Source organism: Geotrypetes seraphini, chromosome 1 (assembly GCF_902459505.1).
Source record: "Geotrypetes seraphini chromosome 1, aGeoSer1.1, whole genome shotgun sequence".
Taxonomy (NCBI): Eukaryota; Metazoa; Chordata; class Amphibia; order Gymnophiona; family Dermophiidae; genus Geotrypetes; species Geotrypetes seraphini.
Genome location: NC_047084.1, coordinates 323,416,788 through 323,435,370, shown reverse-complemented (window position 1 = coordinate 323,435,370; position 18,583 = coordinate 323,416,788). Strand labels below are relative to the sequence as shown.

Genomic DNA, 18,583 nt, shown 5'->3' with positions numbered 1-18,583 from the left:
CCAGCCCCACCATAAAATTGCCAACTTTTAGGGCTCCTTTTACTAAGGTGCGCTAGCGTTTTTAGTGCGCGCTATAGCGTGCGCTAGCCAAAAAATTACCGTCTGCTTAAAAGGAGGCGGTAGCAGCTAGCATGTGTGGCATTTTAGCGCGCACCAGGCATGCACTAAAACCACTAGCGCGCCTTTGTAAAAGGAGTCCTTAGTATCCTACTTTCTTTTCAATTAGTCATTGCTTGATATTTATCTTAGATTTCAACATACGTAAGTCTCTCACACAGTAATAAAGCAAAAGGAGGCTGACTTCTGTATATTCCCAGCATCATGGTCTACAAAAGATCATAAACATGGACAAGTTTGAATCAGAGTATCTTAACAAAATCCCAAGATGTTGCTGACTCACTGATCTTGCACATTACACTTGGCACCAGTTACTAGTTGTGTGCCTCATTGTGTGATGTTTCTCTTTAACTATTCCAAAGTGTTTGCTTATACACTTCTCCCTCCATACTCGCTGTGATAGGGGATTAACAGAATCGCACATACTGAAAAACCGCAAATAACTTTTTCATATGTTATTCGCTGTTTTCTATTAAAAAACATCGTGAATATGGTGAAACCGCAAATAACTTGGTGGGAGACCTGGCCTGTTCCTCAAGGAGAGGCAAAACACGGTGAAGAAAGTGCTGGGAATCGGCGATTTTCTCTGTAAACGCTTGGAATCAACGATTTCTCTATGCAAGCTGATGTAATTTAGGGGGGGAGGAGCCAGCAAGCTAAAAACCGTGAATAATCAAAACCGCGAATGCTGAAACCGCGAATACAGAGGGAGAAGTGTAACAGTGCTGCATTTGCCAAGTGCCAAAATTCAGGATGATATGGAGAGCTTGCTAAGATTCATCAAGCCTAGTGACCATTGTCTGATGCTGCTCACCCATATTGCACAAATGATACCGCTAGATACCCCTCTGAACATATCAAAAGTGACTTTGAGAGAAAGTGAAGCAGAGAGGTGCACAGGTGGTGTTCTCATCAGTCTTCCCTGTCAAGGGTATAGGCCAGGGGAAGAAGCTTGCATCCTGGACACGAACATATGGCTGCATGAATGGTGTCATCAAGAGTGTTTTGGCTTCCTGAATTATGGAATAATTTTCCAAGAGATAGTGCAGAGATGAGCAGAGATGTTGTCCATCTATCAAAGAAGGGAAGAAGTGTGTTTACCAGCAGACTGGCTAACTTACCAAACAATCCCCCTCTTTTACTAAGCGCGGAGGCCGATTTAGCACGCGCTAAATGCTAGCGCAACCATAGAATATAATGGATGCATTAGCGTTTCGTGCACGCTAAATCGGTTAGACTGCCGTAGTAAAAGGACCCCAGAGTTTTAAACTAGAATCTTTGGGTCTGGGTGAGCAAAGCCTTCAGGTAAGTGAAGCATTAAATACCTCTACACAAATACCATGTGTCCCCAAAAATAAGCTCTAGCATGATTTTCAGGGTAGGTCCTAATATAAGCCTTACCCCAAAAATAAGCCCTAGATCCATCGCTAGATCCTTCCTCATGTTATCCATACATCAAGGGTGCCTACTCTATTGCAGAGTTTTGTATCATCCACAAAGAGGCAAATCTAACCTGACAGCCCATCAGCAATATTGCTTACAAAAATGTTAAAAAGAACAGGCCTAACACTGGTAACAAGTGGCGTACCTAGGGTATGAGCCTTTTCAGATGTGTGAGGCGCTTCGGCGTCCTTTTTGAGAGAAGCCTGATCGGTCGGGACACACCCTGATGTAGCCTGTTGTGAAACGCTGGCCTTTGTTGGTGTGCCGATCAGCAGAAGATAAGTGGAACTTTTTCCTCTATCATTTTTTTAAAAATTTAAAAATTTGGAGTGAAGCACAGCTTAAGACTTGATTGTCCAGTACATATTGAAGGTTTTTTGCCAGTGAGGTTATCGCTTGACCACCTTTACTATCCACTTCGGTGGTGGTGGGAGGGCCTGTTCTGAGGCTTTTTCCTTCATTTTTAACTGGAGCACAGCTTTTTCTGTCCTTAAACCACACTATAGGGCATCATAGTATCTATATTGAAAGTGTTTACTATTTTATTTTGTATCTAGGGCATGTGACACCAGGGGCCCATTGTTTTTTGGCACCCCCCCTCCCTCCAAAGTAAAAAAATATTTTTAGTACTGTTCCCCCAGGTGCAAGCCATGAGGGGGGTGTTCCTGGTCTGGGAGTCATGGTCCGGGAACTTCCCTTCTCATGGCCTGGTGCCAAGGCTCTGGATAGTCCCCGTGGCCCAGCATGTTCCCAGCCTTCTTTCCTGTCTAATGGCCCTTTACCTTCCATGAAGCTGAAAAATCTGCCGTCCTCGACAGTGATTCAGCTACGTCGCCCACAGCTCCCCTTCCTGCTTTCCATGTCTGCCTCTACCGCAATCCACCTGGGCGGAAACAGGAAGTTGCGTCATTGGCAGACACAGAAAGCAGGAAGGGGAGCCGCGGGCGATGTCTCTGAATCACTTCCGAGGCCGGCAGTTTTTTCAGCTTCACTAAAGGTAAAGGGCCATCGGACAGAAGAGAAGGCTGGGAACATGCTGGGCCACGGGGACTACCCAGAGCTTTGGGACCGGGCCGTGAGAAGGGAAGTTCCCGGATCATGACTCCAAGGCCGGGAACACCCCTTCATGGCTTGCACCTGGGGCGGACCGCCCCCCACCGCCCCTGCCCCTTGGTACACCACTGCTGGTAACATCCTATTCCTCTGAGCAATCTCCACTGATCACTACCCTCAGTCACCATCCTCTTGCCTAAAATCATAAGGAAGTAAATTTCATAACTTAGGTGTTACTGTTACAAATTTAAAGTTAAAAAAAGATAATGATAAATAAGCAGATGGGGACAGGAAGAAAATAGTTCTTGTGGCTCGCCCCTTAAGGTATTATGCAGCATAGAATGTTCTGTATTTTAAATAACCAAGTAATGATGCTCAAAATCTGCCTGATGGCCAATATAGAAACTTCAAGACCACGTAACTCAATGAGGTAATAACCTTACCAGTTACCAAGGCATACACTCTACTGACATGCAGATATTTCACTGAGTCAGGAGAAGTGTTGAAGAAGTCTGGGACTGGTTTTCCTAAGTGTTGAACTAAGTTTTCTCTTTAATAAAATGCTGAATTATGTTTAGCTGCAGACCTAACTTATCTCATGTTCTAGCCTGCCTGCCTTGGGTGTTAGCTTGGACATTCTAACTTCTTATGGCTATCTCAGCATAAACGACATGTAACAGAAAGACTGCAGGGCCTAGATAAGTGACCTGCTAGTGTGAGCTGAGGACCAATGATTGTTAAGTGAAAAGTTTTTTCTAGAATTCAGTTGTATAGCCAGAAGAATGTATAAATATCTCTGTAACGTCCTGGTTTTGGCACTTCTGCATCCAGCTTGGAGCTCGGGAGTCACATACGTATGCTAATAAACCATCTGTGCTTTCTTCAAGTCTCTAGGTTTTTTGGCTGCCCAAGTGTCCTTTCAGTGTAACATACAATAAGTTAGTGTAGGGCAGGGGTGTCCAACCTTTTGGCTTCCCTGGGCCGCATTGGCCGAAAAAAATGTTTCTCGGGCCGCACAAATGCGCAAATGCTGCAGCAAGACAGAGGAGGGAGCTGGCAAGACGGTAAACACCCGGGGGCATCAGAGGAGAACACTGCATCGTCCTTGACTGTGGCCGCACAAAATACTTCACGGGGCCGCAGGTTGGACACCCCTGGTGTAGGGGATTCCTAGCCAGGATTTCCAGGAATCCTGGACATTCACCCCCAAACAGCACACATACACCATTTTAGAAGGTGCAACAAAAGCTTTTAGTGAGATATCTACTTGAGCATATTCCCTCATAGGATCAGTGAAGGCAAAGATATAGCCGTGAACTTTTATATCTTACATTCAGTTCAACAACCTCAGCTTGCGGTCAATTTCCCAGCTCTCACAATATTCAGGTAAAATAATTGGCTTACTGCAGACCTCAGCCAAATACTAGCTGTCTCACATAGGCAGTTCATCTGAGCTTCCTCTGCTCAGGGAAGTCTCTCTCCCAGGGACCTCTCCTCTTTGGGGACGTCTCTGAATGATTCTAGACTGGGCATATGAATTTCTTCCTGCCTGAGTCCCACGCTATTACTCAGCAGGGTAGCCATCTGCTGGATGAGGGTTGAGCTCTGAGAGTTACAGATCCTGGGCCTGAGTTTACCTATTGGGACAATGCCCTCTGCTGCCCAGTGGTAAAATGACAGCCTTACTGAGGGAAAACCTCTGAATCCTTCACAGTTAGGAAAAACATACAAGTAGAATCTGTCATATCTAAAAAATATAGATTGTAAGCAAAATAAAATTAATTACCCAGGGAGGAATCCTGGACTGTTATAATAAGACTAAAAGAAAAAGGGTTTTAGGTAACACATAGCTTTTCCTTCCACAACATCCTGTCAGACCAATCCAGACATAGCAAAGCAGTGTCCCCAACATAGGGTGGAACTAAATGAACTAAACTCTCTCTCTCAAAAGAAAAAGAGCAAACAAATTTTACCAATAAATGCATCATTAGTTCCATAGACTAATAAACAAGAGAGATATAGATAAACTGGAATAACCTTAGAGTTCTTTCCAGCAGTAACTAGTAGAGAGAACTAAGAGCAATCAGAAGGGCTCTGGAAAGACAAAAGGTATGGAACAGGAGAATTGTGTGATTCCCATGATAAGAAGGAACAATAAAGAATAGCATTGATAGACCATGGAAGAAATGTGCAGACCATGAAACAAGCCCAACTGATGTTTTTTCTTGAAAGAGTCTTTGAAAGCAACAGCCTAAGACATAAGATCTATGAAGGGAATATTGCAATTTTATCTACATATTTATCAATCTCTCTCCTTGTATCTCATATATCTTTGGATTTTGGCAACCCAAATGCATCACTCTGCACTTCTTTGCATTAAATTTTAACTGCCATACCTTTGATCATTCTTCTAATTTTTGGAGATCTTTTTGCATGGTTTCTACTCTGTTGGCTATCCTCATGTCATCCACAAAAATGCATAATTTTCCCTTTTTTTTACATTCTTTATTGATTTTCTAAACTTCAAAAGTGCAATACACAAATATATATGATATATTAACTTAATAAAAGCACATTCAACTTACAAATATGCATAACCAACCATTTTCTCCCCCCCACCCAACGATTATTCAATAAAACACATAAACAGACCTTCCCAATAACTTTACCCTATTCAGATTAAAAATGTCCTCCCACCCCAGGTGGACATACTCAAAAGGCAAATTAGGACAGAAATAGCCCCCCCCCCCCCCTTTCATGGATGTGTACAAAAATAAACCAAAACTGACTCATAATCAAAGACCTACTATAGTGAGGTAGTATATGATGTCAACGGCCCCCAAACCAGCTTAAATAAATTACTGTGCCCCAAACTATTGGCATTCATTTTCTCATATCTATACCTGGAGCACAAATTTGCCCACCAGAAAGGAAAATTTAGGCGGTCATAGTTCTTCCAATTTCGAGTTACCATCTGCATGGCTAACCCGGTCATGACAAGAAAAAGGCAGCATTTATAACGATCCATAGGGGGTTTAACATGTAATAACATGCCACATATGACCGCCTTCTAACCCTTCAACAATGTCTCTCACGTATAGAGTACTCAGGATATTAGGACCAGCTGGAACTCCACTTATAACATAATATAAATTTTTATTTATATACCGCAAAAGCCTTTCGCTTCTATGCAGTTTATAAAAGAGATGGGCTGACCATTGTCAGTGAGCTACAATAGATAGAATATTGGCATCAACGAGTTAACAATAGTTTCACATGAGTATGCTGCTTTGAAGAATTTTGAGAACAGATGGGTTTTTAATAGCTTTCTAAAATACATATATGATATTGATATTCTAACCATATAGCTCAGTTCAGGATCCCTGGAAGCAGCTTGGTATGATAAGAATCGGTTAATGAATCTGATGCTGGAGTGATGGGCAGCCCTTTATCAAATGCTGTCAGACATCAAGACTAGAATAGAAAGCCCTCTTGGGCAACGGGATTGAAAATATGGTTTAGGTCTAAAATTCTGAAGCCATGGAGGAAATGAGTTCAATAAGGGCTGTCTTGGCTATTGTCTTTCTAAAAGTGAATATCCTGGAGATGAAATTAGAGACTTTTCTACAGGAAGTGGGACTGACATTTTGGTGCTGGTAGACTGCTTGTTTGTGCAGGTTGAAAACCCTCATTCCAGTCACCCTGTGTGACCTATGGAGTATTGCCCTCCAGTGCAACACACTGATGTACCGAAGGGATAAGCTGGTGATCCAGGTGGAGGAAAGGGAGCATCGGGTGGTGGGGGGAGAGGGTGGACAGCAGGGGACAGAGTAGGCAGGCAGTCCATCAAGCAGAATACTGTCAGTTACCACTTGCTCCTTCACATTTACTGCCGGTCTACTGTGAGCACAATTGACTATCTTTGTTGATAGAGGCCCTCGCTGTACCAGTAGTAGCAGAGATCAGCAATCAGCATCTGTCCACGCAAATGAGACACTTGCTTGAACTTCTGTGACTAATGTTGCCAGATTTTACTACAGTAAAATCCAGACCCCTAGACCCACACTCCCAGGCCCACTTAGTTCTACCCAGCCCCGCTCCGTTACACTCCAGCCCTGCCCCCTGCCCTGCGCATGCGTGGATTTCCTCCTGCCCGACGCAATTTAGAAGAAGCTTTACAAAGCCCGGACAAAGTGCTGGGTTTTGAAAAGTCGTCTGAACCCCCGGATATGTCCTTGAAAAGGAGGACCTGTCTGGGGAAATCCGGATGTCTGGTAACCCTATCTGTGACACAGTACATTGCAGAACCCACTGAGACCATAACCACAGACTGGCATACAGTATACACAAGTGCTCATAGTCAAGGGATATTGTGAGGCTGCTTGATGGAAATGCTGGTGGTCCTAAAAGAGAAACCAGACCCCACTTTGTTTCCTCAATATCCATGTGACTGGGAGTTTGGACTGCATGCACAGCTCCTCTAAAGCATCGTTACTCAACTCAGTCAGTCAGATTTACAAGATATCCACAATGAATATGCCTGAAAGAAATTTGTATACAATGGAAGCAGTGTATGCAAATCAAGTTTATGCAAATTCAATGTGGATATCCTGAAAACCTGACTGGCGAGGGGGTACTCCAGGACCGAGTTGAGAAACACTGCTCTAAAACAATTCATGCCCAGTTGTCCACACTCTTTTTTTTAAGTCTTTATTCATTTTTAAAACTTTCAACAAGTGTAACATAAGATACAATCATTTTATACTTTAACATCACTTAAAATACCATCAAAGTTTAACTCACATCAAATATCCCTCCCCCCTTATATCCAACAATTGCACTTAAGCATAATAAATCATAAAATATTCCCTCCCCCCCTCCCCACCCTGGACGTGTATGAACAAAGGGAGAAAATAATATTCATTCTATACAATATTTTGTTAAAGGCTCCCAAACATCCTTAAATTTCTTAAAATGCCCCCGCTGTTTGGCTATTACCCATTCCATTTTAAAGATCTGGCATAACAAATTCCACCCAAAATTATAATTCAGCCGATCCCAATTTTTCATAATTTGCTGTATGGCAACCCCTGTCATGATGAGCAAAAGTTTATTATTATTAGAAGAGATTTGACTCTTGGCTCTCATGGAAGTACCAAATAACACAGTGTATATGATAATGTCACCAGATTTTCCAATAGATTATTCACTTGGCCCCAAATGGATTTCCAAAAACTAAGTATCAATGGACAATAGAATAGTAAATGATCTAATGTCCCAGCATCTATTAGACTTAGAGCTATCTAATTTCTGTAAATGAACTACTCTATGTAACAAAAAAAAAACCAAGTTTGTCTCATAGATGCCGACACTGTACATCTCATCCTCCAAGCCCAAATTCGTGGCCATTGAGACGCAGTAATTTGATGCTTTATCTCAATGCTCCAAATGTCACGCAGACCAGTCTTTGGTTTCTTATTCAAAAATCCAGATATGGATGAGGAGATGGTGTGAGGAAGAGGGGTTCCACTTCGTGAAGAACTGGACAATGTTTTGGGGCAAAAACAAGCTCTTCAGGAGAGATGGACTACACCTGAGTAGGGAACAAGACTTCTAGCAAACAACGTCAGAAGAGGAATAGAGCAGGCTTTAAACTAAGAAGAAGGGGAAAGCCGACAGTCGACCAAGTGTCAATGATTCAGAAAAAGGTATCCCGAGAAGATACTGAGAGGGAAAAATGCTGGCAAAAATCAACGGGCAAAAAACAAGACTTGACAGACCAAGAGGATGATAAGAAGAACGTAGCACAGGGGGAAGACACAATGGGCAAAAAAGAAGAGCTGACAGCTCGAGATGAGGATGATAAGAAGAACGTAACACAGAAAAAGAAAACGAAGACAAAAAAACACCTGGATTTAAAACTGCATGTATACTAATGCAAGGAGCCTAAGGAACAAAATGGGAGAATTAGAAGTCATGGCCAAAAATGAGAACCTAGACATCATTGGAGTCTCTGAAACATGGTGGAATGAAGAAAACAAATGGGACATAGTACTACTGGGGTACAAACTTTATCGCAAAGACAGGTCAGGTCGGAAAGGAGGAGGAATAGCCCTATATATAAAGGATAACATTCACTCAACCAACGGCGACGACTGACAAACTGGAATCACTATTGGTTAAAATATCAGGAAGAAATGGGCCCGAGATAAAGATAGGCCTGTACTATCGTCCACCTGGGCAATCCGAAGCAAGCGACGAAGCCGAGATGAGGCGAGAATGCAAAAGCGGTAACACGATTGTTATGGGAGACTTCAACTATTCTGGGATAGACTGGAGTCTTGTAAACTCAAAATGTGCTAGGGAGACTGGATTCCTAGAGGCTATACAGGACTGCTTCATGGAGCAGCTTGTCAGAGAACCGACAAGAGGAAATGCCACTCTGGACCTTATCCTCAATGGGCTAAGAGGACCTGAAAAGGAAGTGGAAGTAGTGGGACTGTTGGGAAACAGCGATCACAATGTGATCAAGTTCAAAGTTGAAGTAGGAATATCGAAAGGGAAGAGAACTGCAGCGACAACTTTAAACTTCAAGAAAGGTAACTATGAAGCGATGAGAGTAATGGTAAGAAAGAAACTTAGGAATAACTCAAAGAAATCCCAGATTGTAGAACAAGCCTGGTCACTATTCAAGGACACAATGAGCGAAGCGCAAAATCTGTACATCCCCAGATTTAGAAAAGGATGCAAAATGAACCGAACTAGAGATCCGGCATGGATAACCAAAGAAGTGAAGAAAGCGATAGGAGACAAGAAACATTCATTCCAGAAATGGAAAAAGGACAAAACCGGGGAGAACTGGAAAGAGCACAGGAAGCATCAGAAAGAATGTCACCGCATGGTTAGAAGAGCAAAAAGAAAATATGAAGAGAGGCTAGCCAGGGAAACAGGAAATTTCAAGCCGTTCTTCTGATATGTTAAAGGGAAGCAGCCGGCTAGGGAGGAGGTGGGACCGCTGGATGATAGAGATAGAAAAGGAGTGGTGAAGGAGAAAAAAGAGGTGGCGGACAGACTAAACATGTTCTTTTCGTCAGTATTTACAAAGGAGGACATATCCAACGTGCCGGAACCTGAAAAAATCTTCACAGGGGACCAGGTAGAGAAATTAACATCAACGAAGGTAAGCTTCGAAGACGTACATAGGCAAATAGATAGATTAAAAAGTGACTAATCTCCGGGCCCGGACGGAATCCACCCCAGGGTTTTAAAGGAACTAAAAGCCAGCATGACTTCTGCAAGGGAAGATCGTGCCTAACGAACTTATTACACTTCTTCGAAGGAATTAACAAACAAATGGACAGAGGGGACCCCCATAGACGTCGTATACTTGGATTTTCAAAAAGCCTTTGACAAGGTACCCCATGAACACCTACTATGGAAACTGAGGAGCCATGGGGTGGAAGGAGACGTACATCGATGGATCAAAAATCGGTTGGCGGGTAGGAAGCAGAGGGTAGGAGTGAAGAGCCATTACTCTGACTGGAGGAGGGTCACGAGTGGTGCTCCGCAGGGGTCGGTGCTCAGACCACTGCTGTTCAATGTATTTATAAACGATCTAGAAACAGGGACAAAGTGTGAGGTAATACAATTCGCAGACGACACCAAACTATTTAGTGAAGTTAGGACAAAAGAGGACTGTGAAGATTTACAAAGGGACCTGAACAAACTAGAAGGGTGGGCGGCGAGATGGCAGATGAAATTTAATGTAGAGAAATGTAAAGTCTTACATGTGGGAAACAGAAACCCGAAGTACAGCTATACGATGGAAGGGCTGGAAATGGGTGAGAGCACCCTAGAAAAGGACTTGGGGTAATGGTGGACAAGACAATGAAGCCATCAGCACAGTGCACAGCAGTCTCAAAGAAGGTGAATAGAATACTAGGTATTATCAAGAAAAGTATTACAGCCAGAACGAAAGAGGCTATTCTGTCATTATATCAGGCGATGGTGCGCCCGCATCTGGAGTACTGCGTCCAATATTGGTCGCCGTACCTTAAGAAGGATATGGCGTTACTCAAGAGGGTTCAGAAAAGAGCAACGCGATTGATCAAAGGTATGGAAAACCTTTCATATACTGAAAGACTAGAGAAACTGGGGCTCTTTTCACTGGAAAAGCGGAGACTTAGAGGAGACATGATAGAGACTTACAAAATCATGAAGGGCATAGAGAAAGTGGAGAGGGACAGATTCTTCAAATTTTCAAAAACTACAAGAACGAGAGGGCACTCAGAAAAATTAAAAGGGGACAGATTCAGAACCAACGCTAGGAAGTTCTTCTTCACCCAAAGGGTGGTGGACGCCTGGAATAAGCTTCCAGAGGGTGTGATAGAACAGAGCACGATATCGGGGTTCAAGAAAGGATTAGATAATTTCCTGAAGGAAAAAGGAATAGAAGGGTATAGATAGAAAAATACTATACAGGTCCTGGAACTGATGGGCCACCTGCATGGGTGGACTGCTGGGCATGATGGACCTCTGGTTTGACCCAGCAGAGGCAATGCTTATGTGCTTATAATTTATACCACTGAGCGGCCTGGTGTCCCAGGAAGTCCACCTGAAAACATAAGACCGGCAAACTATGCCGATTAGTTAGATTTTTCCATTCAGGGAACCCCTCCTGAATGGCCTGCTTCAACTGCAACCATCTATAATTTTGTGATTTGTTATGACCAAATTTGTGTTGCAATCGTGAAAAGTCTATCAGCTAACCATCTGATATAGCATCATCCAAAGTATGTATACCTGCTTTCATCCAGTGTTTCCAGATGACCTTAAACCCGCCAATTTGAATCTTGGAGTTCAGCCAGAGGGACTGACATGTCCACACTCTTTTCTTTCAGTTTCTTGCTGTGGTTTTTCGCCGGTTGTCACTCCAGTAGCAGTCATCCTCAACATATTTTAACTACTTCCTCACTTGCAACAATGCAACCTTCCTCTGCAATGTGTTGTAACTTTTCCCCTTATCGTAACAACGGCTACTACTATTAATTATTAATTAACAGTGTAGCCTTCCTCTACGATGTGATTTCGCCTGTTACCCTTGAATCTACAAGGGCTTCTTTTCATGTAAATCGCCTTGAACCTGTACTGGATAAGTGTGATTAAGAAATCCTGATTAGATTAGTAAAGTGAAGCCTGATTGCTTTTTCTCCAGTGGACTCTAGTCAGCCCTCATTGAAAAACAGGGGTGGGGGTGGGGGGTGGGGAAGAGAGTGAGAGAGAGAAAAAACTCCTCCTCTGACCATCCCTGCTTCTAAAATAACAATGTTAATGATCTTTCAGTGGAATCACTGTACCACTTCTCTAGAAAATCAGAAACAATGTTAGCATCCTATAATTCTCACACATTAGTGTACTGCATGAATTTATGAGAGCTAATGAGGGCAAGAGCAGAAACTGCAGATTTGTTTTATCCCATCCTCTGTGTGTGGTGGGAGGGAAAAGGGGTATATAAGAATGTAAGAATAGCCGTACTGGGTCAGACCAATGGTCCATCAAGCCCAGCAGCCCGTTCTCACAGCGGCCAATTCAGGTCACTAGTACCTGGCCAAAACCCAAAGAGTAGCAACATTCCATGCTGCCAATCCAGGACAAACAGTTTCACTTTGGATTCTTTTGTCATTTTGGAAATGTTTTTCTTGTATGGTTGATTATGGTAGCAATTGCTTCCCCACCCCCCCTTTCATATTTTGTGATTTAATCATGTTTGTTCTATGACACTCTGAGGCATTTGAGAAGACAGAATATAAACTAAAACAGAAATAAGATTAATAAGAATATGTAGTTATAAATGAATCAGAAGATAATCTTAAAAGTATACTGGAACCCATCAGGCTATATGCTGGAAACGAAAACGGGAAACCGACAGGGTTGACGGTCAGTCTAGAAGAGATATGCAGGCAGATCGATAGGCTTATGAGCGATAAATCCCTGGGACCGGATGGCATCCATCTGAGGGTCATCAAGAAACTGAAAGGGACTATATAGGTGAACTGATTCAACTAATAGCCAATCTGTCAATCAAATCAGGAAAGATTCCGGAAGACTGGAAGGTGATGAATGTTACACTGATCTTCAAAAAAGGTTTGAGGGGAGATCCGGGAAACTACAGACCGGTGAGTCTGACCTCGGTACTGGGAAAGATGGTAGAGGTGCTGATAAAGGACCGCATCATTGATCACCTTGACGGACACGGTCTGATGAGGACCAGCCAGCATGGTTTCAGCAAAGGCAGATCTTGTTTGATGAACTTGCTGCACTTCTTTGAGGGAGTAAACAGGCAGATAGACAAGGGCGACCTGGTCGACATTGTATATCTGGATTTTCAGAAGGCGCTCGACAAGGTTCTATATGAACGACTACTTCGGAAAATTGTGAGCCATGGAATCGAGGGTAAAATACTCACATGGATTAAAAACTGGCTATAGCATAGGAAACAGAGAGTGGAGGGATGGGGGGTAAATGGACAATACTCGGACTGAAAGAGTATCACCAGTGAGGTGCCGCAGGGCTCGGTGCTTGGACCCGTGCTCTTCAACATCTTTATAAATGATCTGGACATTGGTACGACAAGTGAGGTGATTAAATTTGCGGACGATACAAAGTTATTCAGAGCAGTGAAGACACAGGGGGATTGCGAAGATCTGCAACGTGACATAATCAGGCTCAAGAAATGAGCATTGACATGGCAAATGAGGTTCAATGTGGATAAGTGTAAAGTGATGCATGTCGGTAACAAAAATCTCATGCACGAAAACAGAATGTCCGGATCAGAGCTTGGAGAGACCTCCCAGGAAAGAGACTTGGGAGTTCTGATCGACAAGTCGATGAAACCATCCGCGCAATGCACAGCGGCGGCGAAAAGGGAGAACAGAATGCTAGGAATGATAAAGAAGGGGATCATGAACAGATTGGAGAAGGTTATCATGCCGCTACACCGGGCCATGGTTCGCCCTTACCTGGAGTACTGCATCCAGCACTGGTCACCATACATGAAGGACACGATACTACTCGAAAGGTTCCAGAGAAGAGCGACTAAAATGGTTAAGGGGCTGAAGGAGTTGTCGTACAGTAAGAGATTGGAGAAACTGGGCCTCTTCTCCCTTGAAAAGAGGAGACTGAGAGGGGACATGATCGAAACATTCAAAATATTGAAGGGAATTGACTTAGCAGATAAAGACAGATTGTCCACCCTCTCCAAGGTAGGGAGAACGAGAGGGCACTTTCTAAAGTTGAAAGGGGATAGATTCCGTACAAACATAAGGAAGTTCTTCTTCACCCAGAGAGTGGTAGAAAACTGGAATGCTCTTCCAGAGTCTGTTATAAGGGAAAACACCCTCCAGGGATTCAAGACAAAGTTGGACAAGTTCCTGCTAAACTGGAACGTACGCAGGTGAGGCTGGACTCATTTAAAGAACTGGTCTTTGACCTGGGGGCTGCCACGTCAGCAGACTGCTGGGCATGATGGACCACTGGTCTGACCCAGCAGAGGCAATTCAAATACAATTAAAACTTGGAAAAGGGGAGCTCTTAAACTGAGAATTTTGAACAATTTTGTAATAAGGTTTTGGTAGTGGTGGTGGGTTCATTAAATGCTTCCCTGCCTTTCCCTCCCCCTCCCTTTTTTTTTTTTTTTTTTTTTACAAAACTGTAGCACGATTTTTATCACTGGTCACATTAGTAATAGCTCCAACATTCATAGAATTCCTATGACCATCAGAGCTATTACTGTGGCCGGCACTAAAAACCATGCTACAAGTGAATGACAAGTTCTAAACAACTATGGTGAATTTAGGAAACACCTAAAAACCTACCTGTTCTTGAAATACCTAGGTAACGAACCAGAACATCAGCCCCCCTCATAATACCACCACATACCCGATCCTGTAAATTGTAAACCCCAACCCTAATCACTAATCATGAACACTCCATTCAATTCATGGAATATTTCTAAATTTGTGTTAGCAGCATGGCACTTCCTGGTCTTGCAGCACACAAACTGTTGTTAATATTATTAATGTTGGAATTACCAGATGTACAATGCTATACCCTTTAATTCGCTGTATGTACAGTTTCTCTTTATTGTATTTACAGTTTCTCTTTATTGTAAACCACTTCTCTTTATTGTAAACCGCCTAGAAGTCGCAAGATTGTTGGCGGTATATAAGAATAAAGTTATTATTATTATAAAAACCAACAGTTTTTGAGCCCAGAGTTAGTAATGCATTTCTGTGTATAGCACAAAAATATTACACATACGGCAATTGATTTAGCTTATGTTCTCTAAGGTTTCTACGGATGGTGTCATGATTGTTGCTGTTTTCCGGGTCTCGCCGCATCTGGGTAGTTAGAATCGACGTTTCAGCCAGCATATAGTAACATAGTAGATGATGGCAGATAAAGGCTCGAATGGTCCATCCAGTCTGCCCAACCTGATTCGATTTAAATTTTTTTTCTTCTGAGCTATTTCTGAGCAAGGATCCAAAGCTCTACCCGGCACTATGACAATATACTTGTGCTTAAAGTGGTATTTGTTTTAAAAAAGAGAAACAATACTAATGCACTTAAATGTGCTCAATAGGACATTCAGAAAACACACTTTTTCATGCTGCGCGCACACCTATTATGTCACTTAAGGTTCCAACTCCGTCAAAGCTCACTCCAGCCCATCTACACCATCCCAGCCATCGAAGCCCTCCCCAGCCCATCCTCAACTAAACAGCCATATATAGACATAAACCGTACAAATCTGCCCAGTACTGGCCTTAGTTCTTCAATATTTACTATTATTTTCTGATTCTAGATCCTCTGTGTTCACCCCATGATTTTTTTAACTCTGTCACCGTTTTCTTCTCCACCACCTCTCTCAGGAGCGCATTCCAGGCATCCTCCACCCTCTCCGTAAAGAAGAATTTCTTTACATTGCTCTTGAGTCTACCACCCCTCAGCCTCAAATTATGCCCTCTGGTTTTACCCTTTTCCTTTCTCTTGAAAAGATTTTGTTCTACATTAATACCTTTCAAGTACTTAAACATCTGAATCATATCTCCCCTGTCCCTCCTTTCCTCTAAGGTATACATATTCAGGGCTTCCAGTCTCTCCTCATACGTCTTTTGACGCAAATCTCCTATCATTTTCGTCGCCCTCCTCTGGACCGTTGAAAGTCTTCTTATGTCCTTCGTCAGATACGGTCTCCAAAACTGAACACAGTACTCCAAGTGGGGCCTCACCAATGACCTGTACAGGGGCATCAACACCTTCTTTCTTCTACTGGTTATGCCTCTCTTTATACAGCCCAGCATCCTTCTGGCAGCAGCCAATGCCTTGTCGCACTGTTTTTCACCTTTAGATCTTCGGACACTATCAGCCCGAGGTCCCTCTCCGTGCATATCAGCCTCTCACCTCTCAGCATATATAGTTCCTTCCGATTACTAATCCCCAAATGCATTACTCCGCATTTCTTTGAATTGAATTTTAGTTCCCAGATATTAGACTTCCTCTAACATCGGTTCTACCTGCCCAGATGTGGCAAGACTTGGAAAACAGCAAGCCTTTCTCAAGGCGGGAGTGGGGGTGCATAACGAGTTTAACTGAACATACACTGTTGCTGGTACATTCTTGGCTCTGTACCGGCAGCAGTGTATGTTCAGTTAAACTCGTTATGCACCCCCCCTCCCGCCTTGAGAAAGGCTTGCGAAATGTGTCGGCGATAAGGGGATAAGCACTTTAAAAAAAGCTAAGTACTATTTTCCTATGAAAGTTAAACAATGCAACCATGAAGAGAGATGAATTTATTTATAAATTACTTACTAACTTAACGAAATTACAAAGGAAAATATAAAGGAAAAAATAAAAATAGTAAAAAGCGTGGCTTACTAACAACCCATTGGGAGTAATGAGGATTGATACCACCTGATGTTATACTACTCGATGGTGGTCTGAAGATCCCATAGGAGTGGAAGCCCAATATCAATTTTGATTCTGCATAATAGTGGGATGATAGTGTGATTACTGACTGTCTTTATACTGAGTTTATAAAGGTGGGTTGTGACTTGCTCTTGCTAGGGTTTTTCTCTGCTGCATCATCAGTGACATCATCAGTGATGCGGCAGAAGGAAGGCCCAAGTGCCCAGGCCACAAGAAGCCTGTTCAGAGTTCTGCCTCCAATGGCTGACAAGAAAAGCTACAGTACAAGCCAAAAATAAACCCAAAGGAAAAAGCCTCAGAAATTATCCCTCCCACCACCACAAAAGTGGCTCAAGGTGTTCAGGCAAAAACCTCACTGGCATGAAAAACCTCCCTTGGGATATAGACTTTTAAACATCTCAGACTGACGATCGGTACGTCTTAATGTGAAGGGAGATGCATTTTACGAGTCCCACTTTAAAGTTCACGATTGGATTGGTAACACCCTGAGGGAGCAGAATTGTGAAACGCTGGCCACCGTTGGTGTACCGATCGTCAGTCTGAGAGGAGTTTAAAAGTTTATCTTACTTTGACTACACTGAATGTTCATTGCATCGCACAGAGCCGTCTATATCCCAAGGGAGGTTTTTCATGCCAATGAGGTTTTCGCCTGAACACCTTGAGCCACTTTTGTGGTGGTGGGAGGGATAATTTCTGAGGCTTTTTCCTCCCTTTGGGTTTATATTTATTTATTTATTCATTCAATTTTCTATACCGTTCTCCCAGGAGAGCTCAGAACGGTTTACATGAGTTTATTCAGGTATTCAAAACAATTTTCCCCTGTCTGTCCCGGCGGGCTTACAATCTATCTAATGTACCTGGGGCAATGGGGGGATTAAGTGACTTCCCCAGGGTCACAAGGAGCAGCGTGGGTTTGAACCCACAACCCCAGGGTGCTGAGGCTGTAGCTTTAAGCACTGCGCCACACATTCCCTGCAGCTTTTCTTTATAGTGCACTGTACATGTGAAAGTGTTATGTAATACTGATATTGGGATTTTCACTATATCTGTGTTATTTAGAGCATAAAAGCTCTTTAGTCATTTATCTCCTTCTCTGCATGCAAATATGTTTCTAGAGATTGTTAAACTTCTCTACTTACTTTCCCAGCAGTTTCCATATTATGTTTCCTTTACTTAACCGAGTCCTGGCACACTTCTGGTCGAAATTGTCCAGTGCACTGACTGCACCTACTGGCAAATCTGTTTTGCATACAAAGTTGATAATTCTTCCTTCAGCCTATCAGTCTTCACTCAGCCTTGCTGGTTCCCAGCCCTACCTTCCCCTGTGCAAGCCAACAAATAAAAACCCACCATAAAACAAAACTTGCTTTGCAAGTCATCTTTTCACACCAGGACTTTAGTAATAAACAGTTGAGAAACTGTAATAATGGTTGACAATTACGGTAGTATGAGGTGTTAAGAAATACAGTCATTTCTGGGGCTTTATAGCTATATAGCATGACATTATGCTGAAACACAATCGGGTAAGAATTTCAGACATCAAAAGTGATTTCAAGTTTGAGCTACTTCATCTGATAGATCGGTCATGTATTTTCTAGATTCTGTGATTGTTCCTTTGATGAGAACTGAATCACATATTTAACAGGTGTACAGTCTTCTAGTTTGTGGTGCTTTGGAATTGTAAGCATTTTTTGTGATTACTGCTGTAGTGCAGGGGGCAAAAATGTCATTTGTTTTCAGCTCATTTGGGCTTTCCCCCCCCCCCCAATTTTGGGGCTTTTAGTTCCTTTCTCACATTAGTTTCAATAAGAATGCTTTAACTCAAGCAGGGGATCTCAAAGTCCCTCCTTGAGGGCCGCAATCCAGTCGGGTTTTCAGGATTTCCCCAATAGATATGCATTGAAAAGCAGTGCAATGCACATAGATCTCGTGCATATTCATTGGGGAAATACTGAAAACCCGACTGGATTGCGGCCCTCAAGGA

General features: G+C 42.8%; 1 protein-coding gene across 1 annotated transcript in view; it reads right to left on the bottom strand.

The window, feature by feature from the left end:
• LOC117366111 (alcohol dehydrogenase 1A-like) overlaps nucleotides 1-17,786 on the bottom strand; it is an 81,868-nt gene extending 64,082 nt beyond the window's left edge. Inside the window, exon 1 of the mRNA XM_033957247.1 lies at nucleotides 17,739-17,786. Within this exon, the coding sequence (XP_033813138.1) occupies nucleotides 17,739-17,756 (18 nt within the window). The 5' untranslated portion in view covers nucleotides 17,757-17,786. The remainder of the gene's footprint in view (nucleotides 1-17,738) is intronic.
• Between the last annotated feature and the right edge of the window lie 797 nt (nucleotides 17,787-18,583).